This window comes from Mobula birostris, chromosome 3, assembly GCF_030028105.1.
Source record: "Mobula birostris isolate sMobBir1 chromosome 3, sMobBir1.hap1, whole genome shotgun sequence".
Lineage (NCBI taxonomy): Eukaryota > Metazoa > Chordata > Chondrichthyes > Myliobatiformes > Myliobatidae > Mobula > Mobula birostris.
In genome coordinates, this window is record NC_092372.1 from 227955163 (window position 1) to 227983020 (window position 27858).

The following is a 27858-nucleotide window of genomic DNA, read 5'->3' on the forward strand; positions in this document are numbered from 1 at the left end:
CATGCTTTCCTGAAAGGGAAATTCTGCCTGATTAACCTACTGCAATTTTTTGAGGAAATTACAAGCAGGGTAGACAAAGGAGATGCAGTAGGTGTAGTGTACTTGGATTTTCAGAAGGCCTTTGACAAGGTGCTGCACATGAGGCTGCTTAGCAAGATAAGAGCCCATGGAATTACAGGGGAGTTACTAGCATGGGTGGAGCATTGGCTAATCGGTAGAAAACAGAGGTGGAGGAGCAGGTACTGTTGAGGAAACAGAGAGCCTGCAGAGAGATTTAGATAGTTCAGGGGAATAGGCAAAGAAGTCAAATGAAATACAATGTTGGAAAGTGTATGGTCATGTACTTTGGTAGAAGAAATAAACAGACTATTATTTAGATGGGGAGAGAATTCAAAATGCAGAGATGCAAAGAGACTTGGGAGTCCTTGTGCAAGGTACCCTAAAGGCTAACATGCAGGTTGAGACAGTTGTGAAGAAGGCGAATGCAATGTTGGCATTCGTTTCTAGAGGTATAGAATATAAGAGCCGGGATGTGATGTTGAGGCTGTATAAGGCACTCGTGAGACCACACTTGGAGTATTGTGTGCAGTTTTGGGCTCCTTATTTTGGAAAGGATCTACTGACACTGGAGAGGGTTCAGAGAAGATTCACAAGAATGATTCTGGGAATGAAAGGGTTTACGGTATGAGGAACATCTGACAGCTCTTGAGCTATATTCCCTGGAGCTGAGAATAAGGGGGGATCTCATAGAAACATTCCGAATGTTAAAAGGCCTAAACAGATTAGATATGGCAAAGCTATTCTCCATGGTAAGGGATCCTGGGACTGTAGGATTGAAGGACGTCCATTTAGAACAGATGTGGAGTAATTACTTTAGTCAGAGGGTGGAAAATCTGTGAATTTGTTGCCACGAGCAGCTGTGGAGGCCAAGGCATTGGGTGCATTTAAGGCAGAGATAAATAGTTTCTTGATTAGCCAGGGCATCAAAGGGTATGGGGTGAAAGCAGGGGAGTGGGAATGACTGAAGAATTGGATCAGCCCATGATTGAATGGCGGAGCAGAGTCAGTGGGCTGAATGGCCTACTTCTGCTCCTATATATCTTATGGTCTTTGGCTTCCCATGACCATAAGACAGAGGAGCAGAATTAGGCTTTCCGGCCCATTGAGTCTTCTCCACCATTCAATCACAATGATATGCTATCCCCCTTAACCCCATTCTGCTCCTTTCTTTCCTTTAACCTTTGATGCCCTTTCTAATCAAGAACCTGTCAACCTCTGCTTTATATATACTCAATGATTTGCCCTCCACAGCCGTCTTTGGCAAGTTGCGTTATAGGTCCAGAGCCATCAACCTCTCCTCATACATTAACCTTTTCAATCCTGGGATCATTCTTGTGAACCTCCTCTGGGCCCAACGCCAGCACTTGCTTTCTTAGATAAGGGGCACAAAATTGCTCACAATTGATCCAGAGCCTTATAAAAGCTTTATATCCTTGCTTCCCTTATACTTATTCAAAATCCTTAGTCTATGATCTTTTCGATTCATGAAAGTAAAGCTTTGATTGACCCCCTTAACTAATTCTGCTCTGAGAAGAAAGAAGATCTTCTATTTGTAATGTACAGTAGATTCCGATATTTTAATCCAGGGTTCTTTCAGAAGCCAGCAAAGAAACACAGAACTTGTTGCTTCACGACTGTTTTATTAAGCGTTGATGGAACAAAGGAAAATTGAAATGGAGGTCTACTGAGTGAAAGGACTGAAAAAAGAATTAAGATGATGCTGCCTTGCAGGCAGCTATTTTTATAGATAAGAAAAAATCCATTCAAATTTGTAGATAGGTTAACCAATTAAAAAGCCCTTATCAAATAAATGCAGCACCAAGAGAGGCTTCCTGAATCATGCCAATATAAGCCCGAGGAGACACATTGAACAACTGCATATACATGTTATATTGTGACTACGAGGAAGCATATTGAACTGTTACATGCAAAAGAATTACTTAAAACACAAGCAGATAATTAATTGTTAATTTGCAAAGAAAACAACAGATCCAACATGTACTTGTCCTCTGCACCTTTTCCTTTGTGTATAGTTCATGGTTCAAGTTTAATTGTCATTCAACGATACAAGAATACCCATGAATACAACCACACGAAACAGCGTTCAAAAGTTGATTTATTATTGACATGTGCCGTATACAATTCTGAGATTCCTCTTCTCCAGTTAGTCACGAATCAAAGAAAACCATAGAAGTAAGTTCAAAGAGAAACGGCAAACAGGTCACCCCCACACAAAAAAAGGCAATAGGATCATAACCTCACCCCCTGCCCCCGCACAAAACGCAATAAACCCTCCGGGGCCAGGATACAAAACACAGTAACATGGTACCAACAGTCATACGCTGTACAAAGCACATATAGCACATATAAGTTAGCAAGCATGTAAGATATCAGTAAAATATAGAGTCATACTAAATGTATTATAGTCCATGAACGTTACAGAAATCTGCAGCTGAACACAATATGGCTCATCTTCTCCTGATGCCTTCGGAGGGCGGGGGGAGGGTGGCAGCATTGACTCCAACTTGGATGCCAAGCCACACTGCCTCCAGTGGAACGCACAAACTCAGACACCGCTCTCCTGGCGGTTGTGCACGGGCCACCCCGCAGCTTAAGGCCTAGTCCTTGCTATGATTGAAGCCACGCGGCTCCCCACTGTCCACCTCTGCCATTCACTAACAAATCGGTAAATCGGACCTGCAGCAATCTGTACTAACGATGTCCAACAGGCTCTTGCAAACACAAGATAAGCAACTAAGATGATCGCTTACTGTTAGAGGGCACAGCGCCTTTGCACACCGACACTTCTGTGTCATAAGCAGCAGCACAATCTGCACCAAGCCCAACTTCTTCAGCTTCTTCGCCAATGATCAGCTCGCTGATAGGATACTTGGAAGCTCTTGATGTCCAACAGGGCCTTGCGATTGTTTAAAATAAAATGTTCAAAAGGACAACACCTATGATTGACCCCATAAAAGCTGATGCAATCAAACATGCTGTCATCTTACCGGAAGTTTATAAAGCTGAAGATCTTTTTTTCTTATGCAATCTTCTTAACCTGTCCTGGCACTTATAGAGCCAAATGTGCCAAAAAATAAAACGGTGGTCAAACCTGCAACTGTAATTTACCTTCATTACATGGAAGGTATCCTTCTCTCCTCTCTGTTTTTGCCAGTCTTCTCTTGTCTGTGTATTAAAGGTTGTTTTCTTAATCTCCTGTTCATGCTGCTGACACTTGACTGTACTGCTAGATCCAGTTCCAACCAAATCATCAGGTCTGCTCAAGATACAAAAGTAGTCAGCTGTGTTGGTCAGAAGGAACTACAGTCTGCAAATCAGTGGATCCGGGTGAATCACGGTATGAAGAAGTTGATGGATCGAATGAATCAAGGACAGGGGAAGTTGACAAACCAGTTGTCTTTGTTTTCCACCCATTTTGTGGATGCCGAACAGATTTTTGCTCCGGGATAATATAATCAGAGCAATTGAATGTGGACACATGGACCTTCAGGTAATGACCTGCTAAACCTGAGACTAGTCTCAGAGGAGTGGGTATTTATTATGTGAAGTGCCAGACCTACTAAAGAAGCTATCTGTGATTTTGTTAGATTCTGTCCAGGTCACCGAGTTTAACTGATCTGCACCAGTCAGAGTTGTAAGACACAAATGCACAAGGTTGTGGCGGGGGGGGGACCATGAAACAATGTTGTCATCCTGGACTAGGACCAGTAAGAGGGTGACCCAGGTAGGTCAGGTGACCTTGAGCCAATGGGATAGAGATCCACCAGATCGACTGATGAGAAACACTATAAGAATCAGGAGCTCCAAATACCCAACGGCGGTAACTCTGCAGGAGACCAACTATTGCGAATGTGAGGTGCCCCAGACACGTGGAGATTCGAAACAGGACTACAAGGAACATGCAGCCAGCAACAGAAACTCTTTTTTTACTGGTAATGTCTTTTCTGTTCTCTGACTGTTCATGGGAGATCAGGAAAACTTAGTTGGTGTGCAGACAAGGTATTTAGTTTATAAATTCACGTACTTGTTAGTTTAGACAATAAAGGTAAGTACAGAGCTCGCTGTGCCTCACATTATTATTACAAGGGATAATTCTTGTAACAGCCTCATCAACAAACACAATGAGATGGCATACAGAGAGGAAGTAGAGCCGCTTAGAGAATGATGTGAGCACAACAATTTGAGACTCAACCCAAACAAGACTAAAGAGATGATTGTGGACTTCAGGAAGGTGCAGGCTGAACACTCCTCACTGCACATAAACGGCTCCTCGGTGGAGAGACTTTGGAGCACCAGTTTCTGTGAGTACAAAAACAGATGATCTCACCTGGTCCCTCAACATCACCTCTTTAGTCAAGAAAGCACTTCTTGAGGAGTTTGGGGTGAGGGAGGTTCACCCCTTACCCTGCCCCTGCCTCTTTCTAACCAGTTTTTACAGGAGCACTATCAAGAGTGTCCTGACCAGCTGCATCACCATCTGGCATGGGAACACCAAGGCACGTCCTAACAAAAGATAGTGAGGACTGCTCAGAGGATCGCTGCAGTTTTCTTCAACCCATCAGATATATTTACCAGGTGCATTGCATTCTCAGGGCTCTTAGCATTGTCAATGATCCCTACCAGTTGTCCAACAATGTCTTTGACCCCTTACCATCAGACAGGAGGTACCATAGCACTGGGACAAGAACTGATGGAGGAAAAAAGCCTTTTCCCCAGGGCACAACACTACTGAACTCCCTGCCACCATGCAGGTTTCAACACACGTGAAGTGCCAGTAGTGTTACAGTGTTTACATTTTAACTTGTGACATAAATGTAGCTTCTTATTTGTTAATTTATTTGTGGTGGTATTACTTTGTGTTGTGTATGAGTTATATGTATTGTGGTGCACAGGAATGCTGATCTGGCAGTAAACAGTTGAAATGAGAATGAATTTGAACTCGTCTCTTCCAGAAGTAGTCCTCTGCTCCATATTAAAGAAGAGCCCCCAAGTCCAACGGCTCATCCGGATATTGAGGTGGTCACTGTAGGCACCAGCACTGAAGAGCCGCTCTCTCCGTCAACCTTCATCGATTCCATCCTCGAGGATAACGATGCCAGCACTGCACAACCACAGCCTGAGGACCAATGTCTCAGTGTGGCCTGTCTTGACAAGTAAGGACAAACTATATTAAATAAAATTCCCTTGCCTTCACAATTCAGTAACTTCAATATTCCTCTCCTTGAGTGACTGTATATGGCGATTAGCTGCCATTTACAAGAGAGGCTAATGAATGATCTGCACACTGTTGGCTAAGGATCATGGTAGGAACACATCTATATATTCAGTGGTCAGTTTATTAGGTACATCTGTGCACCTTGTTAATGCAAATATCTAATCAGCTAATCATGTGGCAGCAACTCGATGTATAAAAGCATGCAGACATGGTCAGTTGTTGCACAAACCAAACATTGGAAAGGGGAAGAAATGTGATCTAAGTGACTTTGACCGTGGAATGATAGTTGGTGCCTGAAGGAGTGGTTTGAATATCTCAAACTGCTTATCTCCTTGGATTTTCACACACAACAGTCTATCGAGTTTACCAAGAATGGCGCAAGAAACAAAGCACATCTAGTGAGTGGGAGTTTTGTGGGTGAAAATGGCTTGCTAATGAGCGAGGTCAGAGCAGAATGACCAGACTGGTTCAATCTGACAGGAAGGCAACCGTAACTCCAATAACCACATGTTACAACAGTAGTGTGCAGAAGGACATTCCTGAATGCACAACACGTTGAACCTTGAAGTGGATGATCTACAGCAGCAAAACACCATGGACATACACTCACTGGTCATCTCATTAGGTACCTCCTGTACCTAAAAAAATGGCCATTGAGTTTATATTTAACTCTGTGTGTTTGAAGATGGGGTGAAAAATAAACCAGCTTTAATATTCCTGCAGTCTTACTGGAAAAGTACATAAATGGCCTTTGGACCAGGCTGAACTTGGATCCATCCATCAATTTCCCAGCTATTTACTTCATCCCTCCCCCTCCCAGTTTCACCTATCACCTTGTGTTTCTCTCTGCCCTTCCCCACCTTTTAAATCTACGCCTCAACTTTTTTTTTCCAGTCCTGCCAAAGGGTCTGGGCCTGAAACATCGGCTGTACTTTTTTCCATAGATCCTGCCTGGCTTGCTGAGTTCCTCCAGCATGTGTTGCATGGATTTCCAGCACTTCTTGTTTGTAACTTTAAAGTATCATCAGTTGTCAGCTCGTAGTGTCTTTTGACTTAACACCTGTATTGTAAATGATGGTTGATCTTGCAAGTAAGGAATTTGAATGTACAGCTTACCAAAAGGATAACATCAGTAACTGCTAGTTAGTTCTCTATGGTGTTTCTCTGTTGAATCTTCAGAACAGCATGCTTACAGGCCAGGCTGTTCTCCTTGTGCACAACTAGTAAATAAAGTATGGTTGTGAAATGAGTAACACACATCAAAGTTGCTGGTGAATGCAGCAGGCCAGGCAGCATCTCTAGGAAGAGGTACAGTCGACGTTTTGGGCCGAGACCCTTCGTCAGGGCTAACTGAAAGAAGGGCTAGTAAGAGATTTGAAAGTGTGAGGGGGAGGGGGAGATCTGAAATGATAGGAGAAGACAGGAGGGGGAGGGATGGAGCCAAGAGCTGGACAGGTGATAGGCAAAAGGGATATGAGAGGATCATGGGACAGGAGGCCTAGGGAGAAAGAAAAAGGGGGGGGGGGGAAGCCCAGAGGATGGGCAAGGGGTATAGTGAGAGGGACAGAGGGAGAAAAGGAGAGAGAGAAAAAGAAAGTGTGTATATAAAAAATAACGGATGGGGTACGATGGGGAGGTGAGGCATTAGTGGAAGTTTGTAAAGTCAATGTTCATGCCATCAGGTTGGAGGCTACCCAGATGGAATATAAAGTGTTGTTCCTCCAACCTGAGTGGCTTCATCTTGACAGTAGAGGAGGCCATGGGTAGACATATCAGAATGGGAATGGGCCAGTAGCCACACATTTTAATTCCACATCCCATTCCCGGAACAGAAAGGGTGATAGTCTTCGAGGCAGCTCGCCCTGCTCTTCTTCAGCTCTGGGGGGTGTGATTCAATTCAGTTCGAGTTTAATTATCATTTAACCGTACATGAATACTCACGAATACAGCCAAACAAGACAGTGTTACTACAGGGTCAGGGTGCAAAGACGTTGACACAGTAAACTCACACAAGATCACAATCACGTAATAAGAGCCCGAAGGCCCACGTCCCACCCACGACGCTGCGGCTTGATGCGTACAAGTCAACAGGCCCCCGCCAACCCACCGATATCATCTGTCGACTGGCCCCTGACACCCACTATGCAACACTGCAGTCGGCCACAACAGAGCTTGTCTTCTGCCCAGTGAATCCCTGGTAGGGCAGTTCCAACTCCATTCGGGATACCATGCCACACCGCCACCCCCGGTGAAGTGCATCGGCTTCATCCCCTCACTCCAGGCGATTGAAACAGGCAACACTGTGATTTCAGGCCTAGTCCTCGGCCCCCTCCATCTATCCCTGCTCACATCCAATAAGTCAGCAAATGGAACTTGCGGCGTACCAGATTAACAATGTCCAAAGAGTCTTGCGTGTTGCCCACTCACTATTTGCCTGTAAGCCTCCATCGACTCGGGCAGCAGCATGTTGTGCAGCTCCTTCATTATCTCCACCAGTGATGGTGTAGACCTGCGGTCCTTTGAGTTCTGAAAGTATAGCAGGATCTATTAGACGTGTGTTCAAGTATAACGGTAGCACCTTTTGTTGACCCTGTAGAAGCTGTTGCGACCAGTTGCTCTGCTATTTTGCCCTTTTGAAGAAGATGGGAACCTTCAACTGCAGCAGTGATGTAGAAGATGTCCTTGAACACTCCTGCCGGTTGTTTGGCGCAGGTTTTCACTGCCCTACCAAATATACCATCAGGGCCTGACTCACCCTCCCGAAAGATGTTCTAAGGTTGGCCAACGATAAGAGATCATAGGGTCACCAGACGCTGCAGGGATTAGCACAGGTGTGGTTTTATTCTCCTTTTCAAAACATGCATAAAAGGTGTTGAGCTCACCTGGGAGTGAAGCATCATATCCCTTCATGATATTGGGTTTCACCTCGTAGGAAATAATTGCCTGCAAACCCTGCCAGAGCTGACGTGCATCCAGTTCCATCTCTAACCTTAATAGGAATTATTTCTTTGTAGTAAAAATAGCCTTCTGTATGTTGTACCTGGAGTTCTTGTGTAGTTCTGGATCACCTAACTTGAATGCCACAAATGTAAGACCATAAGATATAAGAGCAGAATTAGGCCATTCCATCATGACTGATCGCGGATTCCACTCAACCCCATACGCCTGCCTTCTCGCCATATCCTTTGATGCCCCGACTGATCAGGAAACAATCAACTTCTGCCTTAAGTATATGTACGGACTTGGCCTTCACCAAAGTCTGTGGCAGAGCATTCCACAGATTTACTACTCTGGCTAAAAAAGTTCCTCCTTATTTTGAGACTGTGCCCTCTAGTTCTGGATACCCCCATCAAAGGAAACATCCTCTCCACATCCACCCTATCTAGTCCTTTCAACATTCAGTAGGTTTCAATGAGATTCCCCCCCCCCACCCCCACAGTCTTCTAAATTCCAGTAAGTACAGGGCCAAAGCAGCCAAACGCTCATCATATGTTAACCACTTCATTCCCAGAATCATCCTTGTGAACCTCCTCTGTACTCCCTCCAATGACGACATGTCCTTTCAGAGATATAAGATCATAAGGACCTACCTCTTGGTTTTTTTTTGTGCTACCTTACTTTCCCTTTTCTATTTTCTATTTATGATTTAAATTTTTAATATTTACTATCGATTTGTACTCCAGAGAACGCGAAGCACAGAATCAAATATTGCTGTGATGATTGTACGCTCTGGTATCAATTGTTTGGCAACAATAAAGTAAAGTAAGACAGGAGCAGAATTAGGCTAGCTGGCCCATCGAGTCTGCTTTGCGATTCAATCCTGGCTGATTTTTTTTTTTCTCTCCTCCTCAACCCTAGTTCCCAGCCTTCTCCCCATAACCTTTGATGCCATGTCCAATCAAATATGGGGCTGACAGTATTCTAAGTACAGCCTAACTAGTGTCTTATAAAGGCTTAGCATTATCTCCTTGTATTCCCCTTGAAATAAATGCCAACACTCCATTTGACTTCTCTACCACAGACTCGACCTGTAAATTAACCTTCTGGGAGTCTTGCACAAGGATTCCTAAGTCCCTCTGCACCTCTGATGTTTGAACCTTCTCCCCATTTAGATAATAGTTCTTTTTACCAAAATGCATCATCATACATTTCCCAGCACTGTATTCAAACTAACACTTTTTGCCCATTCTTCTAATTTGTCTAAACCCTGTTGCAATCGCATTGCTTCCTCAGGACTACCCATCCCTCCACCTTTCTTCATATCATCTGCAAGCTTTGCCTCAAAGCCACCGATTCCATTGTCTAAATCTTTGACAAACAATGTTAAAAGTAGCGGTTCCAATACAGATCTCTGAGAATCATCACTAGTCACCAGCAACCAACCAGAAAAGGCCCCTTTTATTCCCACTCACCACCTGCCTGTCAGCCATTCCGCAATCCATGCCAGTATCTTTCCCTGTAAAGCCGTAGTATTTTATCTTGTTAAGCAGCCTTCTGAAAATCCAAGTAAATGACCTCCACTGCCTCTCTTTTGTCTACTCTGCTTTTTACTTTCTCGAAGAACTCTTAAAAAATTTGACAAACAAGATTTTCCTTTACAGAAACCATGCAGACTTTGACTTATTTTATCATTAGTCTCCAAGTACCTTGAAACCTCATCCTTAATAATAGACTCCCAACACTTTCTCAACCACTGAGGTTAGGCTAATAAGCCTATAGTTTCCTCTCTTTTGCTTTCTTTCATTCTTAAAGAGTGGAGTGACATTTGCAAACTTCCAGTCCTCGGGACAATGCCAGAATTAAGTGATTCTTGAAAGATCATGACCAATGCATCGATTATCTGTTAACCAACTTCCCTCCAGACTCTGGGATGTAGTCCATCTGGTCCAGGTGACCTGTCACTTTTTCCTTTGTAATAGCAATGGCGCTCACTCCTGCTCCCTGACACTCATGGATCTCTGGCACACTGCTAGTTTCTTCCACAGTGAAGACAGATGCAAAAGTTCGTCTGCCAATTCTTTGTCCCCCATTACTACCTCACCAACATCATTTTCCAGTGGTCCAATATCAGCTCTCACCTCCCTTTTACTCTTTATATAACTGAAAAAAAATACGTTTGGTATCCTGCTTTATATTATTGGCTAGTCTGCCCTCGTATCTCACCTTTTCCCTTCTCATAGCTTTTTAGTTGCCTTTTGTTGGATTTTAAAAGTTTCTCAATCATCCAACTTCCCACTCACTTTTGCTACTTTATATGCCCTTTCCTTGGCTTTTATGCAGTCCTTAACTTCCTTCGTCAGCCACAGTTGCTTACCCCTGCCATTAGAGAACTTCTTCCTCTGTAGGAGATATCTGTCCTGTGCCTTGTGAACTATTCTCAGAACTCCAGCCACCGCTGCTGTGCTGTCATCTCTGCCAGTATCCTCCAAATCACCTGGGCAAGCTCCTCTCTCTTGTCTCTGTAATTCTTTATTCCATTGTGCTACATGTGAGTTATGCTTCTCCCTCTCAAACTGCAGTATGAATTCAATCATATTAATTATGATTACTGCCTCCTAATGGTTCCTTTACGTTAAGCTCACTAATAAAACATGGGTGATTACACAACACCCAATCTAAGTTAGCTTTTAACTGAGCAGGCTCAAGCACAAGCTGCTCTAAAAAGACATCTTGTCGGCATTCAACAAATTCCTTCTCTTGCGATCTGACATACATGCCTTTTCCGGCTCTCTTTGCAGTCTCAACCCCACATCTTGGCTTCTATTTGGAGACCTATAAATGATTCCCATAATTTTTTTTTTAAACTCTTGCAATTTCTTAACACCACCCACAAAGATTCAACATTCTCTGACCCTATGTCACCTCTTTCTAAAAATGTTATTCCATCTCTTACCAACAGAGCCACACCACCACCTGTACCTTCCTGCCTGCCTTTTTGATACAGAGGCTTCAGATGTTTCAGAAAGGACAGGAAGAGAGGCAAAAGCGGTGGGGCGTAGCACTGTTGATCAGAGATAGTGTCACGGCTGCAGAAAAGGAGGAAGTCATGGAAGGGTTGTGTACGGAGTCTCTGTGGGTGGAAGTTAGGAACAGGAAGGGGTCAATAACTCCACTGGGTATTTTTTATAGACCACCCAATAGTAACAAGGACATCGAGGAGCAGATAGGGGGGCAGATTCTGGAAAGGTGTAATAATAATAGGGTTGTCATGGTGAGAGATTTTAATTTTCCAAATATCGATTGGCATCTCCCTAGAGCAAGGGGTTTAGATGGGATGAAGTTTGTTAGGTGTGTTCAGGAAGGTTTCTTGACACAATATGTAGATAAGCCTACAAGAGGAGAGGCTGTACTTGATCTGGTATTGGGAAATGAACTTGGTCAGGTGTCAGATCTCTCGGTGCTTGAGCAGTTTGGAGATAGTGATCACAATTCTATCTCCTTTACCATAGCATTGGAGGAGGGATAGGAACAGACAAGTTAGGAAAGTGTTTAATTGGAGTAAGGGGAAATATGAAACTATCAGGCAGGAACTTGGAAGCAGAAATTGGGAACAGATGTTCTCAGGGAAATGTACAGCAGAAATATGGCAAATGTTCAGGGGATATTTGCGTGGAATTCTGCATAGGTACGTTCCAATGAGATGGAAAGGATGGTAGTGAACAGGAACCGTGGTGTACAAAGGCTGTCGTAAATCTAGTCAAGAAGAAAAGAAAAGCTTACGAGAGGTTCAAAAAACTAGGTAATGACAGAGTTCTAGAAAATTATAAGGCTAGCAGGAAGGAACTTAAGAAAGAAATTGGGAGAGCCAGAAGGGGCTATGAGAAATCCTTGGCGGACAGTATTAAAGAAAATCCCAAGGCATTCTACAAATTTGTGAAGAGCAAGAGGATAAGACGTGAGAGAATAGGACCAATCAAGTGTGACAGAAGAAAAGTATGTATGGAACTGGAGAAGATAGCAAGGCACTTAATGAATACTTTGCTTCAGTATTCACTACGGAAAAGGATTTTGGGGATTGTAGGGATAACTTACAGCAGACTGAAAAGCTTGAACATGTAAACATTAAAAAAGAGGATGTGCTGGAGCTTTTGGAAAGCATCAAGTTGGAAAAGTCGCCGGGACCGGATGAGATGTACCCCAGGCACTGTGGGAGGCGAGGGAGGAGATTGCTGAGCCTCTGGCAATGATCTTTTGCATCATCAATGGGGAAGGGAGAGGTTCCAGAGGATTGGAGTGTTGCAGATGTTGTTCCCTTATTCAAGAAAGGGAGTAGAGGTAGCCCAGGAAATGATAGACCTTTGAGTCTTATTTCAGTGGTTGGTAAAATGATGGAGAAGATCCTGAGAGGCAGGATTTATGAACACTTAGAGAGGCATAATGTGATTAGGAATAGTGGGCATGGCTTTGTCAAAGGCAAGTCATGCCTTACGAGCCTGTTTGAATTTTCTGAGGATGTAACTAAACGCGTTGATGAAGGTAGAGCAGTAGATGTAGTGTATATGGATTTCAGCAAAGCATTTGATAAGGTACCCCATACAAGGCTTATTGAGAAAGTAAGGAGACATGGGACCGAAGGAGACATTACTTTGTGGATCCAGCATTGGCTTGCCCACAGAAGGAAAAGAGTGGTTGTAGATGGATCATAATCTGCATGGAGGTCGGTGACCAGTGGTGTGCCTCGAGGATCTGTTCTGGGACCCCTGTTCTTCATGATTTTTATTAATGACCTGGATGAGGAAGTGGAGGGATGGGTTAGTAAATTTGCTGATGACACAAAGATTGAGGGTGTTGTGGATAGTGTGGAGGGCTGTCAGAGGTTACAGCGGGACATTGATAGGATGCAAAACTGGGCTGAGAATTCACCCCAGATCAGTGTGAAGTGGTTCATTTTGGTAGGTCAAATATGGCAGAATGTAGTATTAATGGTAAGAGTCTTGGCAGTGTGGAGGATCAGAGGGATCTTGGGATCGGAGTCCATAGGACATTCAAAGCTACGGCGCAGGTTGACTCTGTGGTTAAGAAGACATACAGTGCATTGGTTTTCATCAATCGTGGGATTGAGTTTAGGAGCCAAGAGGTAATGTTGGAGCTACATAGGACCCTGGTCAGACCCCACTTGGAGTACTGTGCTCTGTTCTGTTCGCCTCACTACAGGAAGGATGTGGAAATAATAGAAAGGGTGCCGAGGAGACTTACAAGGATGTTGCCTGGATTGGGGAGCATGCCTTATGAGATAGGTTGAGTGAACTCAGCCTTTTCTCCTTGGAGTGACGGAGGATGAGAGGTGACCTGATAGAGGTGTATAAGATAATGAGAAGCATTGATCGTGTGGATAGTCAGATGCTTTTTACCAGTGCTGAAATGACTAGCACAAGAGGGCACAGTTTTAAGGTGCTTGGAAGTAGGCACGGAGGAGATGTCAGGGCTAAGTTTTTTACGCGGAGAGTGATGAGTGCATGGAATGGGCTGCCACCGACGGTGGTGGAGGCGGATACGATAGGGCCTTTTAAGAGACTCCTGGATAGGTACATGGAGCTTAGAAAAATAGAGGGCTGTGTGTAACCCTAGGTAATTTCTAAGGTAAGGACATGTTCGGTACAGCTTTGTGGGCCAAAGGGCCTGTATTGTGCTGTAGGTTTTCTATGTTTCTCTGTCCTTTGATGTTAAGCTCCCAACTGTGGCTTTCTTTCAGTTCGTGGTTATAGCCTTCAGTAGATGGAAGCTCATGTTTCATCTCCGGCTTTTGGTTTGTTTATGTCCAGTATGTTCTCGAAGGCACACACAGGTCTTGATGAACTCTCAGTGACAATTAGCAGATGAGTCCCTGAATATTGTCCAGTCCACTGATTTAAACAGTCCGTTAAGTGTTTCTTCACCTCCCTTCATGCTGCTCATTGCTGGTCCTCAATCTCTGCCATTATGCCAGAAGTAGAAGTACAACCAGGTGATCAGACATACCAAAGTGCAGGCATGGGATGAAACGGTAAACATTTTTGATGGTGGTGTAAAAGTCATTAAGTGTGTTGGTGCCTCTGGTTCCACAGGTAATATGATGGTGGTAGTTGGTCAGGCGGCCTGGTTGAAATCCTCTGGAAGTCTCCTGGGAAGACTTCAGAGTGTGCTGATTTGTGACTCCTGATCACAGTGCTTAGTTCCTCCAGTGCCTGCGGACGTTGGCCAGAGGTAGCATGTACACCACTACCAGGATGATCGTAAAAAATTCCCTCAGCAGATAAATTGGCTGACACTTGACTGCTAGCTGAGCAGGACTGAGACAACCACCATGTCTGTGTGTACCACGATGAGTTGATCATAAATCTGCTTCCTCTAGCTTAAAGAGGCTCCGTGGTCCTGACAATGCGGTGGATGAAGTGTTTGCTGTCTTCAGGCAAATTAGGGTGGTGACAAGGTGTTTCCTCAGATACTATAGGAGCAAGTCGGAGACCTAGCAGAGATATTTAAATCGTCCTGAGCAACAGGTGACATGCCAGAGGATTGGGGGAAAGCCAATGTTGCTCCACTATTCAAAAAAGGCTCTAAAAATAAACCAGGGATTTGTAGGCCAGTGAGCATGGCATCAGTCATGGGAAAATTGTTGTAAGGTATTCTAAAGAAGCAGATATATGAGTATTTGGATAGACATGGACTGATTAAGGATAGTCAGCATGGGATCATGCATGTCTAATCATGTCTAATCAATCTTATAGAGTTATTGAGGAAGGTACCAGGAAAGCTGATGAAGGCAAGACAGTGGATGTTATCTACGTGGACTTCAGCAAGGCATTTGACAAGCTCCCACATGGGAAGTTGGTCGCTCAGCATTCAAGATGAGGTAGTAAATTGGATCAGACATTGACTTTGTGGGAGAAGCTAGAAAGTGGTCATAGATAGTTGCCTCTCTGACTGGAGACCTGTGACTAGTGGAGCACCTCAGGTCGGTTGTTGTTTGTCATCAAGAGCAATGATCTAGATTATAATGTGGATAACTGGATCAGTAAATTTGCGGATGACACCAAGATTGGAGGTGTAGTGGACAGTGAGGAAGACTCTCATGACTTGCAGTGCAAACTGGACGAACTGGAAAAATAGTAGATAGAATTTAATGCAGTCAAGGGTGAGGTTTTGCACTTCGGTAGGACCAGCCAGGGTAGGTCTTACACAGTGAATGTTAGGGCACTGAGAAGTGTGATAGAACAAAGGGATCTGGGATCCCTTTTAACCAATTAACCAATTTCCCCCGAGATTAATACAGTATGACTATGAATACATGTCCATAATTCATTGAAAGAGTTGTCACAGGTGGGTAGGCTCATAAACTTCATAAATTAATATATTGAGTACAGGAGGTAGGATGTTATGTTGAAGTTGTTTAAGACATTAGTGGGGGCCTAATTTGGAATATTGTGTGCAGATTTAGTCACCTACATACAGGAAAGATTTAAATAAGGTTGAAAGAGTACTGAGAAAGTTTACAAGGATGTTGCTGGGTCTGGAAGACCTGAGTTATAAGGAAAGATTGAATAGGTAAGGAGTTTATTCCTTGGAACGTAGAAGATTAAGGGGAGATTTGATAGAGATATAGAAAATGATGAGGGGTATAGATAGTGGAAAAAGCCTGCTTGCTTTTACCCTGAGGTTGGGTGGGACTACAACTGGAGGTCATGGGATAAGGGGAACTTCTTCACTTAGAGGGTCATGAGTGTGAAATGTACTGCCAGCACAAGTGAGCTCAATTTCAAGAAGCGTGGAAAGGTACCTGGATGGTAGAGAGGGGCTATGGTCCTGGTGCAGGTCGATGGGCGTAGGCGGTTTAAATGGTTCAGCACAGGCTAAATGGGCCAGAGGGCTTGTTTTTGTGCTGTACTTTTCTATGACTATAAATTCAACCCAGCTACCTGAATCATTAGTCTATCAATATGGCAGAAACTGAAGTATTCTTCTGTTCCTGTCTTTCCATGTTTCAAAGTGGTTGTGTTTTGCATTTCCCTCTTTATAAAGTTTAAACATCTAAAAATTAGCTTCATTTTTTGCATGTATATCAAAGCACCTGTCCTTTTGTCAAATCAAATCAGTGAGGATTGTGCTACAGGCAGCCCAAAGGTGTTGTCGTGCTTGCAGTACCAACATAGCATGCCTACAACACAGTAACCCTAATCCATGTGTTAAATTCTAGACTTCCAGCATCTGCAGAATCTCTTGTGTACTGTATATAATTCATCCAGCTGGACCCTGCACTTGCCTCCAAGCTCTACAAATTCTTTTCAGGAACTTGTGCAATCAGCGGTGGGATTGAAAGTTAGTGCTGTTTTCTCACCAATGCCTCTACTGTCAAGCAGGCTGAAGAGAGCTGCAGTATGCGCATTTAATGTCATTCAACAGATGCACAGTAAAAAGTATCCTAACATGTTGCATCACTGCTTGGTAGGGAAACTGCACTGCTGCAGATAGGAATACTCTACAACGTTAGTCGAAACTGTCGTGCGCATCACTGGCAGCAGTCGACCCACCATCAAGGACGTATATACGGAAAGGTTACAGGGAGATGGCAAGAGAATGGGGTTGAGAGGGATGGAATGATGGAGCAGACTAGAGGGTCCAAATGACCTAATTCTGTTTCTGTGTCTTCTGATCTGAGTGCAAGTGACAGTACACTTCCATTATGGTTAAGTGACTAGATATGCATCCTCATGCCTGAGCCTTTGACCCAGAGTCCACTAAACTGGTGGGGAAGTTAAAATTAAGTAATAAGTAAATTTGGATTTGTTAATGGTGATGATGACACTGATGCTATTAGGTATTCAGAAAGAGGAAATCTACTGCCTTTGGCTAGGCTAGCTTTTGTGTCCAACCCCACCAGCGCAGTCTCTGAAGTGGCCACTCCAATCAGTGGGACAACTGAAAGTGAAGAGTAAATGCCTGCATTGCCAACAAGCAGATCCCATGAACACACATGATAAACCTTTGAACTTCTATAAGTCAGCAGTTTGACCCACACTGGAGCACTTTATCCAATTATGGACTCTGAGCCTTAAGAAAGATGTGAAGATCTGAGACAGAAAGAACTATAGGGAGTACCTGTCTCCATTGGCGTGTTTAGCAGAAGAGCAAAAGATAGCAAGTGGTTGTGGTCTGCAGCGTGCTGTCTGTTGGTAGCGGGCCCTTGTTAATCAAGATTCAAAATATTAGCTCTATTTGTCACATGTGCATCAAGTCATATAGTGAAATGTGTGGGTTTGTGTCAACAACCAACACTGTCTGAGGATGTCCTTGGGGCAGCCCAGCAAATGTTGCTACAATTCAGGCGGCAACATAGCATACTTACATAGCAACTCACTACCGCTAACCCACATACTTACATAGCAACTCACTACCGCTAACCTACATACTTGCATAGCTACTCACTAACCCTAACCCGTACGTCTTTGGTATGTGGGGGGAGCTGGAGCACCCAGAAGAAAGTCAGTCACAGGGAGAATGTACAGATAGTGGCAGGAATTGAACCCTGATCTTAGAGCTGGAGTTGTAAAGTGATACCTAACTGACACCCATGAGCTCTAAATCTACCTCTGAAAAAGAAAAGCATAATGAAAAAATTTTGCTCTGGTACAGTTAGATAATGTCAATAATGGATTGATTTTAGAGTAAACACAAGAAAGTCTGCAGATGCTGAAAATCCAAAGCAACACACAAAATGCTGGGAGAGCTCAGCAGGTCAGGCAGTGTCTATTGAAATGAATAAACAATTGACGTTTCAGGTTGAGACCCTTCCTCAGGACCGGAAAGGAAGGAGGAATACGTCAGAATAAGGGTGTCGGGAGGGAGAAGGAAGGAGGATAGCTAGAAGGTGATGGGTAAAGGCAAGTGGCTAGGAAAGATAAAGGGCCAGAGAGGAAGGCATCTGATAGGAGAGGAGTGTGGACCATAGGAGAAAGGGAAGAAAGAGAGGACACAGGGGAGGTGATAGGCGGTGGGAAGAAGGAGTGAGCGCAGATGTTTGGGAAATGGAGGAAATGCGGGTGAGGGCAGCATCATTGGTGGAGGAAGGGAAACCCAGTTCTTTGAAGGAGGACATCTGATTACCTGAAAAGGAAAGCTCCATCCTGGAGCCAGATGTGGAGATGAAAGAACTGAGAAAAATGAATAACATTTTTACAGGAGACAGGGTGGAAAGAGGTAGAGTGGAGATAACTGGGATGTTGGTTGACGGTTTGTCTCCTGAGTTTTGTGCTTTTAGACTAGACTATAGTGGTATATGCAATATTTGTCTAATAACTTCCTTCTGTGTTAGAACAATTCTATTCATAGAAATTACTGTAACAAACGCTTAAGGCCAATTGGATTTAATCTCTGAACTGACAATATCTGGTTATTCTCACTATGCATTGTGAATGATGACTTTAGTTCCATTTAATCAACGTTCTCAGTTGTAACGAGAGATGGTGGCATAATGAACTGCAGGTTGGCCACACACCAGTTGCACCATCCTGGAACATAGCTGCATTTACCCACATATACTGTATATCCAACAAGAGTCTTGATTTTAATTCTTTTATTTGGTTACCCCACCAACGACAAACATCTTCACACATTAGTTCAGGCCATTCGACCCAAGTGGCCCATTTAAGCAGAATATGGGAATTGTATTCACTTACAGATCATAGTCATTGCTGGCAAGGCCTGTATTCATTAACTATTCCTATTTGTTCTTAAAGGCAACCTGCCTCTTTTTAAACTGCTCTTAACCATTGATACAACTGAGCAACTCCTGCCGTTGAATCTTGGTTAGGCAGTTCTGACTCTGATAAAGTGTCTCAGCCCAAAACCTTGGCAGTTCATTCTACTCCATAAGTGCTACCTGATTTGCTCGGTTCTTCAAGACTGTGTGTTGCTCAAGATTTCTAGCAAATAATCTCGTGTTCAGATACCTGTTGTGTCAATGCTTGTAGTCATTGTTCAGACTGCAGCCGTTCAGGAAGGTTACTCATCAAATTTAGAGCAAACAGTGGTGATGTGAAGGGATGGGCTAGCCAGCGACATCCACATCGTAGGAACAAGCGACTTAATTATTTGTAAAGATGGGCCTCCATGTCTTGTGGTATACACCGCAGCAAAAAGCACATGCTATGCTTTACTAATATCCAAAAATACCATTTTCTCACCTTCACAGTGAAATAATGTTTGCATAAGGTTTGGAGGATGCTGATGTGATTTACGAAGTGGTGGCTATTCCTTCTGCAGTGTAGTGCCTCCCATGATCTTCTGTTTTTATCTTTCAGTTTGATTCAAGCCCAGCAGATGTCAGAAGTCAATTGCGTTATCTCCAGTCTTTCCTCTTCTACTCATCCCAGAGCTCTGCTAGGGTTAGCACTTCTATTATACTGCAGTCTCATAGATATGCACAACGTGTCTCACTACAAAATCTCCAGCTTGAGTACAGTGGGTTTAGGAAAAGAAGGGAGGACAGTGCGTTCACTTGCGCCTATTTGAGCTTTCTAATCGCATACTCTTGGCAGGGATGGCAAGAGAATCAACGGGGTTGAGAGGGATAATAAATCAGTCATGACGGAATGGCAAAGCAAGCAGACACGATGGGCCAAATGGCCTAATTCTGCTCCTATGTCTTATGGTTTTAAACTCCCTCAATTCACATCTCGCTGTTCCACCAGTGATATGTAAACACTCACGCTTCTTTCTGTGAAAACCCATCGGGAGCTGGAGACAATAAAATTTATAATCATAATGGAGTGTTAGTGTTAGACATTCACCAAATCTCTAATTGTCAGTCCTCCTTTTGAAGGTGATTTGAGGTTGCAGAATGTTCTCATAGACACGGTGATGTATTATCAAGAGAAAATGCAGTTTTCCTATGATTTTTTAGATACGCTGGTGTTGTGCAATATCTTGTATTAGTTGTGTGTGCTTCATATATTCTGATCGCTCTCCTCAAATTGTGCACTCTTTAAAGTGACTCTTCATCACTGTTATACTTGCACCAATTTTGGTGAGCTATGAATAGATATTTCCTTGCTTGTCCAGCATGACATCTGTTTTTAATGTTAGTTCACATTTCCTATCTCATTTGTGATTATATAAGCTTTCCAGGAACCCAAGAGACCCTGACCAACTTCTTTCTCCCAACATTAATCTCTTCATGAAAAAGTAAATCTGCATTGAACATTAATAAATTTGTGGAGTTTTCTTTTATATCTGTAATACAGCCCCCATGAGGACTTAACTCCCTCTGACTTTGCCTCAGTCTTCTTCAATGCCCAACCCCAAGATGATAGTAATTCAAAGAAAGGACTCCCCTCATCTTCCACAGTTATTAACCGCATGGCCTTTTACCTTAGTAATGCATGGCTTCAATCTCTGCTTTTTATGGCTGCTTTTTATTCCATATGTTGTCTGCTTGTGTTCATATTTCTATGTGTGTTTGATGGTCTCTTTATGAATTGGAGAGAGAATGTAAACAGCTAGGACTTTTAGACTTTTAGCATGACACTGTCTTGATAATTATAACATGTATTCCTGTACAAAATCTCTTTTTGTTAAATTGCTTGGGCCACTTTTGGTGGGTGGTAGACTCAGAAGTCACAGGAACAAGAACAAGCCATACTTGAGGGCATCAAGTTTGGGAGTAGGAACATCATGTTGGCAGATAAAGTCACAGAGCACTAAGCAGAGACACAGGCCCTTCAACCCATTTGTTCTATGCCTGCCTGGTCTTCTGCCTAGTCTCCTCTAAACCTTTCCTATCCATATATCTGCCCAAGTCATAGAGCACTACAGCACAAAACCAGGTCCTTCAGCCCATCTAGCCAATGACAAACTTTTATTCTGCCTAATCCCATCAGGACCATACAGTGGTGCTAGAAAGTTTGTGAATCCTGTAGTATTTTCTCTATTTCTGCATACATGTGACCTAAAATGTGCTCATATCTTCACGTAAGTTATAAAACTTTATAAAGAGAATCCCATTAAATAAATAACACAGAAAATTATACTTGTTCATTTATTTATTGAGAAAAATGATCCAATATTACATGTATTTGTTGGAAAAAGTATGTGCTTTCTATAAAAGCTTTTTGGAGTTGGGTGTTCCAGTCAATGACATAAGATTGGAGGTGTGGGTTGTAGAGGTGCCCTGCCCTATAAAAAAGACACACAAAGTTAGGTTACTGATAGAGCCTGTTCTTCTCAAGAAAGGTCTGTTTCTGTGCACAATGCCTCCATCAAAACAACTTTTGGAGGACCTTAGAAGAATAATTATAGAGAACCATGAAGCTGGAAAAGGGGCAAAAAGCATTTCTAAAGACCTGAGTGTTTTATCAGTCCACAGTAAGAGAAATTGTCTACAAATGGAGGAAACTCAATACTGTTGCTATCCTCCCTTGGAGGGAGCATCCTGCAAAGGTCACACCTAGAGCACAATGTCCAATGCTGAAGGAGGTGGAAAAAGAACTCTGGGAGTAATAGCAAAAGACCTGCAGAAATCTCTAGAACTTGCTAACGTCTCTGTTCACGTGTCCAGTATAAGAAAAACACTGAACAAGAATGGTGTTCATGTAAGGACACCACAGAGGAAACCACTGCTCTCCAAAACAAAACATTGCTGTACGATGCTTCTGGGACAATGTTCTGTGAACAGATGAGACGAAAGTTGAACTTTATGGCAGAAATACATATTGCTATGTTTGGAGGAAAAAGGGCACTGTACACCAACTGAAAAACATGGTGGAAGGAGCATCATGTTTTGAGGGCTGCTTTGCCTCAAAACATGATGCTTTACCTAGACGGCTTACAATCGTTGGAGTGAACAATGAATTCAAAGTTGCGTCAAAACATTTTACAGGAGAATGTCAGGATAGCAGTCTGTCATTTGAAGCTTAATAGAAGTTGGATAATGCAATAAGACAATGATCTGAAAGACAAGTCAGAGGCTTTTTCCCAGGGCTGAAATGGTTGCCACAAGACGACACAGGTTTAAAGTGCTGAGGAAGTAGGTACAGAGGAGATGTCAGGGGTAAGTTTTTTACTCAGTGGTGAGTGCATGGAATGGGCTGCCGGCAATGGTGGTGGAGGCGGATACGATAGGGTCTTTTAAGAGACATTTAGATAGGTACATGGAGCTTAGTAAAATAGAGGGCTATAGGTAAGCCTAGTAATTTCTAAGATTGGGACATGTTCGGCACAGCTTTGTGGGCCGAAGGACCTGTATTGTGCTGTAGGTTTTCTATGTTACAAGAGTAAATCAACAACAGAATGGTTTAAAAGAAGAAATAGTTTAAAAAGAAGAAAATTTGTCTTTTGGAATGGCTGTGTCAAAGTCCTGACCTTAATCTTACAGAAATGTTGTGGAACGACCTGAAGAAAGCAGTTCATGCAAGGAAGCCCACCAGCATCCCAGAGTTGAAGCAGTTGTGTAAGGAGGAATGGCCTAAATTTTCTCCAAGCCAATGATCAACAGTTACCAGAAACATTTAGTTTACAAGGGGGTCACACCAGTTACTGAAAGCAAAGGTTCACATACTTTTTCCAACAAATACGTGTAATATTGGATCATTTTTCTCAATAAATATATGAAGAAGTATAATGGTTTTTGTGTAATTTATTTAATTGAGTTCTCTTTATTTAGTTTTAGGACTTGCGTGAAGATCTGAGCAGCATACACAAAATGCTGGAGGACTCTGCAGGCCAGGCAGCATCAATGGAAAAAAGTACAGTCAATGTTTCAAGCTGAGACCCTTTGGCAGGATTTCCAGCATCTGCAGATTTTCTCTTTTTTGTGAAGATCTGATCACATTTTGGGTCATAATTATGCAGAAATAGAGAAAATTCTATAGGGTTCACAAACTTCCTAGTACCACTATAGCCCACTATGCCTCTCTCATCCATAGACTTATCCAAATTTCTCTTCAACTTTACAGTTAAGTTTGCAGCTAGCAGCTCATTCCATTATCTGCACCACCCTCTGAGTGAAGAAGATCCCCCTCGGGTTCCCCTTAAATATTTCCTTTTTCACCCTTAACCTAGTCTCACCCACTAGGTTATGAGGGGGGAAAACCTACAAGCATTCACTCCATCTTTACCCTTTATAATTTTGTATACTACTTTCAAATCTCTCCTCATTCTCCTTCACACCAGGGAATAAAGTCCTCACCTATTGAACCCTTCCCGATAACTCTGGTCCTCAACTCCCAGCAGCATCCTTGTAAATCTTCCCTGTACTTTTTCAATCTTAGAGCACAGGAGAATGAGGGGTGTCCTCAGAAAATCCATGTAATCATCATAAGGTTATGATACGGTGGATAGGCATAATCTTTTCTCCGGGGTTGGGGGGTTCTAAAACGAGAAAGAACAGTTACAAAACAAGAGGAGGAAGAACTAAGAGACGCAAGAGGTAACTTGGCACAGAGGGTAATAAGTAGCTGGTATGAGCTGTAGAGGAAATTCTTTCTTTCTTTATTAGTCTTTTTATTGATTTAAAAGAAACACAAGTACAAACAAGAGGAGAATTATCTCCAAAAAAATTATACATATATATTAATAACAATACAAACCCGAGATTAAGGTTGACATTATCAAAATCATACATATTGTTAAGTTAGTGTAAAATATATAATTTTAAAAAAAAGGAAATTCTTGAGGCGGGTGCAGTTGCAACATTTAACAGGCATTTGGCTAGGTGCTTGGAGGATAATGGGCCAAACTTAGAAAACTGGACCAGCAAACTATTCAATCCCATTTGCCACTGCCTCCCTTGATACCTTTTATTCTGAAACTATGATCCCCCAAATATTAGAATGTTAAATTTATTATCAAAGTACATATTGGTTACCATATACAATCCTAAGGTTAAGTTTCTTGCAGTAAGTTAGCTTCTGCCATCTGTTGGGTTTTCAGTATCAGCTCTGCTCAGGATTGTTCATTCTCCAGAGGAAAACTACTGCACAAGGACAGTGTGAGGGAGGAAGCTTGGGCATTCTCACCCACAGCCACTGGCATGCTGTGTGGTGTGGTAGTAGCGGTGTAATTCACTGGATGAATATGCTGCTTTATATTGGATGCTGTCCAAGTTGCATGCCATCTTGGACAGTGTCTCCCAGCCACTACATAATGTACTGGGTGGGCACAGGAGTACATTCAGCCAGAGACTCATTCCACCGAGATGCAACACAGAGCGTCATAGGAAGTCATTCCTGCCTGTGGCCATCAAACTTTACAACTCCTCCCTTGGAGGGTCAGACACCCTGAGCCAATTGGCTGGTCCTGGACTTATTTCCTGGCATAATTTACATATTACTATTTAACTATTTATGGTTTTATTACTATTTAATTACTTATGGTGCAACTGTGACGAAAACCAATTTCCCCCCAGGATCAATAAAGTATGACTATAACTAGTTATCTAAATTCACATGGGACATTTTGTGCTGCTTGGAAATTTAAAGGTGAGGAGAGTGATGAAGTCAACGTGGTATAAAACAGAAAATGTCTAAATATCTAGCTGTTATTTAATAAAAGTATTTCTTTTTTCTTTACATGCACAGAAGTGATCTGTACAATCACTTGGATCGAATTGATTCCAGCCTGGATAACCTACAGAACTTATTATCAGGACAAACTTTCAGCATGGAATCCAGCACTCTGTTAGATGTAAGTTTGTTTGTGTTATTTCCAGGTTATTGAATGTCATCTGATGGGGACAGAAAGGTAGAAATCCCTTCTACAGGCTACTACATTCACTTCCTCTGAACCCAACTGCAACACAGTGGGTTGCCTCTGTCTGAGCCAGATGACGTTGTTACTCCCAAGGCACCAACACACGATCCAGACCAATGCAGCATGGTAGCATAGCGGTTAGTGCAATCACTTTACAGTGCCAGCGATATCCAGTTGGCATTTGATTCCCGCCACTGTCTGTAAGGAGTTTGGACATCCTTCCCATGACCGTGTAGGTTTGCTCCAGGTGCTCTGGTTTCCTCCCATATTACAATGATGTACAGATAGGGTTTAGATCAGGGTTAGCAAGTTGTGGGCATGCTATGTTGGCGCCAGAAGTGTGGCAACATTTGCAAGCTGCTTCCAGCACATCCTCAAATTGTGTTGGATGTTGACGCAAGAGATGTATTTTACTGTGTTTCAGGGTGCATGTGACAAATAAAGCAAATCTTATTTTAGCCAATGCAGCCAGAAAATGGCTGCCAGATTTTCTAACTGATGTGACTTTACTGAAATGTTTTATTAGCATCCTATAGCATTCTCTATAATTGTAAATTCTTATTCTGGCTAACCATAGACCAGAAGACATAGGAACGAAATTAGGTCATTTAGGCCATTGAGTCTGCTCCATCATTCAATCATGGCTGATCCTCTTTTCCTCTCCTCAGTCCCACTCCCCAGACTTCTCCCCGTAACCTTTGATGCTGTGTCCAATCAAGTACCTATCAAGCTCTACCTTAAATACACCCAACAACCTGGCCTCCACAGCTGCCTGTGGTAACAAGTTCCACAAATTCACCACCCTCTGGCTCAAGAAAATTCTCTGCAATGAATGCCCCTCTATCTTGAGGCTGTGTCCTCCTGTCCAAGACTCCCCCACCATGGGAAACATCCTTTCCACATCAACTCTGTCTAGGCCTTTCAATGTTCAAAAGGTTTCAAAGAGATCCCCCCTCATCCTTCTAAATTCCAGCGAGTACAGACCCAAAGCCATTAAATGTTCCTCGTGTGATGATCTTATCATTCCCAGAAGCATCTTTGTGAACCTGCTCTGAACCCTCTCCAATGCCAGCACATCTTTTCTCAGATGAGGGGCCCAAAACTGTTCACAATACTCAAGGTGAGGCCTTACCAGTGCCTTATAAAGCCTCAGCATCACACCCCTGTTCTTGTCTTCAAGCCCTCTTGAAATGAATGCTAACATTGTATTTGTCTTCCTCACCACTGACTCAGCCTGCAAGTTAACCTTCAGGGTGCTCTGTACAGGAACCCCCAAGTCCCTTTGCATCTCAGGTTTTTAGATTTTCTCTCCATTTAGAAAATAGTCTGCACATTTATTTCTACTACCAAAGTGCATGATCATGCATTTTCCAATATTGTATTTCATTTGACACTTTCTTGCCTATTTTCCTAATCTGTGTAAGTTCTTCTGCATCCTGCCTGTTTCCTCAACACTACCTGCCCCTCCACCAATCTTCATATAAAATGCAAATTTGGCAACAAAGCCGTCTATTCCATCATCTAAATCATTGATGTACAGCATAAAAAGAAGTGGTCCCAACACCAGCCCCTGTGGAACACCACTAGCAGCCAACGAGACAAAAATCCTTTTATTCCCACTCACTGCCTCCTACCAATCAGCCAGTGCTCCATAATAGTATCTTTCCTGTAATACCATGTGCTCTTAACTTGGTAAGCAGCCTCATGTGTGGCACCTTGCCAGAAGCCTTCAAAAAGACTAAATGTACAACATCCACTGCATCCCCTTTATCTATCCTACTTGTAATCTCCTCAAAGAATTCCAACAGGTTTGTCAGGCAGGATTTCCCCTTAAGGAAACCATGCTGTCCTATCTTGTCCTGTGTCACCAAGTACTCCATAACCTCATCCTTAACAATTGACTTGCATGCCTGAGTCCAATGATTTTTGAAAGATCATTACAAATGACTCCATAATCTCTACTGCTACCTCTTTCAGAGCTTGAGGGTGTAGTTCATCTGGTCCAGGTGACTTGTGTACCTTTCGGTCTTTCAGCGTTTTGAGCACCTTCTCCCTTATAACAGTAACTGCACTCACTTCTCTTCCCTCACACCGTTCAACATCTGGCACACTGCTAGTGTCTTTCAAAGTGAAGACTGATGCAAAGTACTCATTTAGTTCATCTGCCATCTCTTGTTCCCTGTTGTTATTTCTCTAGCCTCATTTTCTAGTGGTCCTATCTCCACTTACATCTCTTATTTTTTACATACTTAAAAAAGCTTTTACTGTCCACTTTGATATTGTTTGCCAGCTTGCTTTCACATTTGATCTTTTCCCTCCTAAGGATGCTTTTACTTGCTCTCTATAGATTTTCAAAAGCTTCCCGCTAATTTTTGCTTTGTTCTATGCCCTCTCTTTTACTTTTACATTAACTTTGAGTTTCCCTGTCAGCCACAGTTGTACTATTTTGCCATTTGAGAATTGCTTCGTTTTTGGAATGCATCTATCCTGTGCCTTCCTTGTTTTTCCCAGCAATTGACACCATTGCTGCCCTGCTGTCATCCCCGCCAGCATTTCCTTCCCGTTTACTTCTGCCAACTCCTCTCTCATACCACTGTAATTTCATTTACTCCACTGAAATACTGCTATGTCAGACTTTATTTTCTTGCTATCAAGTTTCAAGTTGAACTCAATCAAATTGTGATCACTGCCTCCTGACAATTCTTTTACCTTAGGCTCCCTAATCACCTCCAGTCTATTACATAACATCCCAATAGTTGACTCCCTAGTAGGCTCAACAACAATTGCTCTAAAAAGCCATCTCGTGTGTATTCAACAAACTCACTCTCTGGAGATCCATT

At 42.8% G+C, this 27858-nt stretch overlaps 1 protein-coding gene across 7 annotated transcripts in view; it reads left to right on the forward strand.

Annotated features, from left to right (window-relative positions):
* The window catches only part of hsf1 (heat shock transcription factor 1), a 171630-nt gene that overhangs the window by 114981 nt on the left and 28791 nt on the right, over positions 1 to 27858 (forward strand). For 4 of the 7 annotated variants that reach the window (XM_072254274.1, XM_072254279.1, XM_072254277.1 and 1 more), the window contains exons 9-11: positions 5034 to 5234; positions 19573 to 19656; positions 24847 to 24952. In XM_072254274.1, the coding sequence (XP_072110375.1) occupies positions 5034 to 5234; positions 19573 to 19656; positions 24847 to 24952 (391 nt within the window). Of the gene's footprint in view, positions 1 to 5033; positions 5235 to 19572; positions 19657 to 24840; positions 24953 to 27858 lie in introns of all 7 variants that reach the window. The other 3 variants (XM_072254275.1, XM_072254280.1, XM_072254281.1) reach the window with 3 other exon arrangements.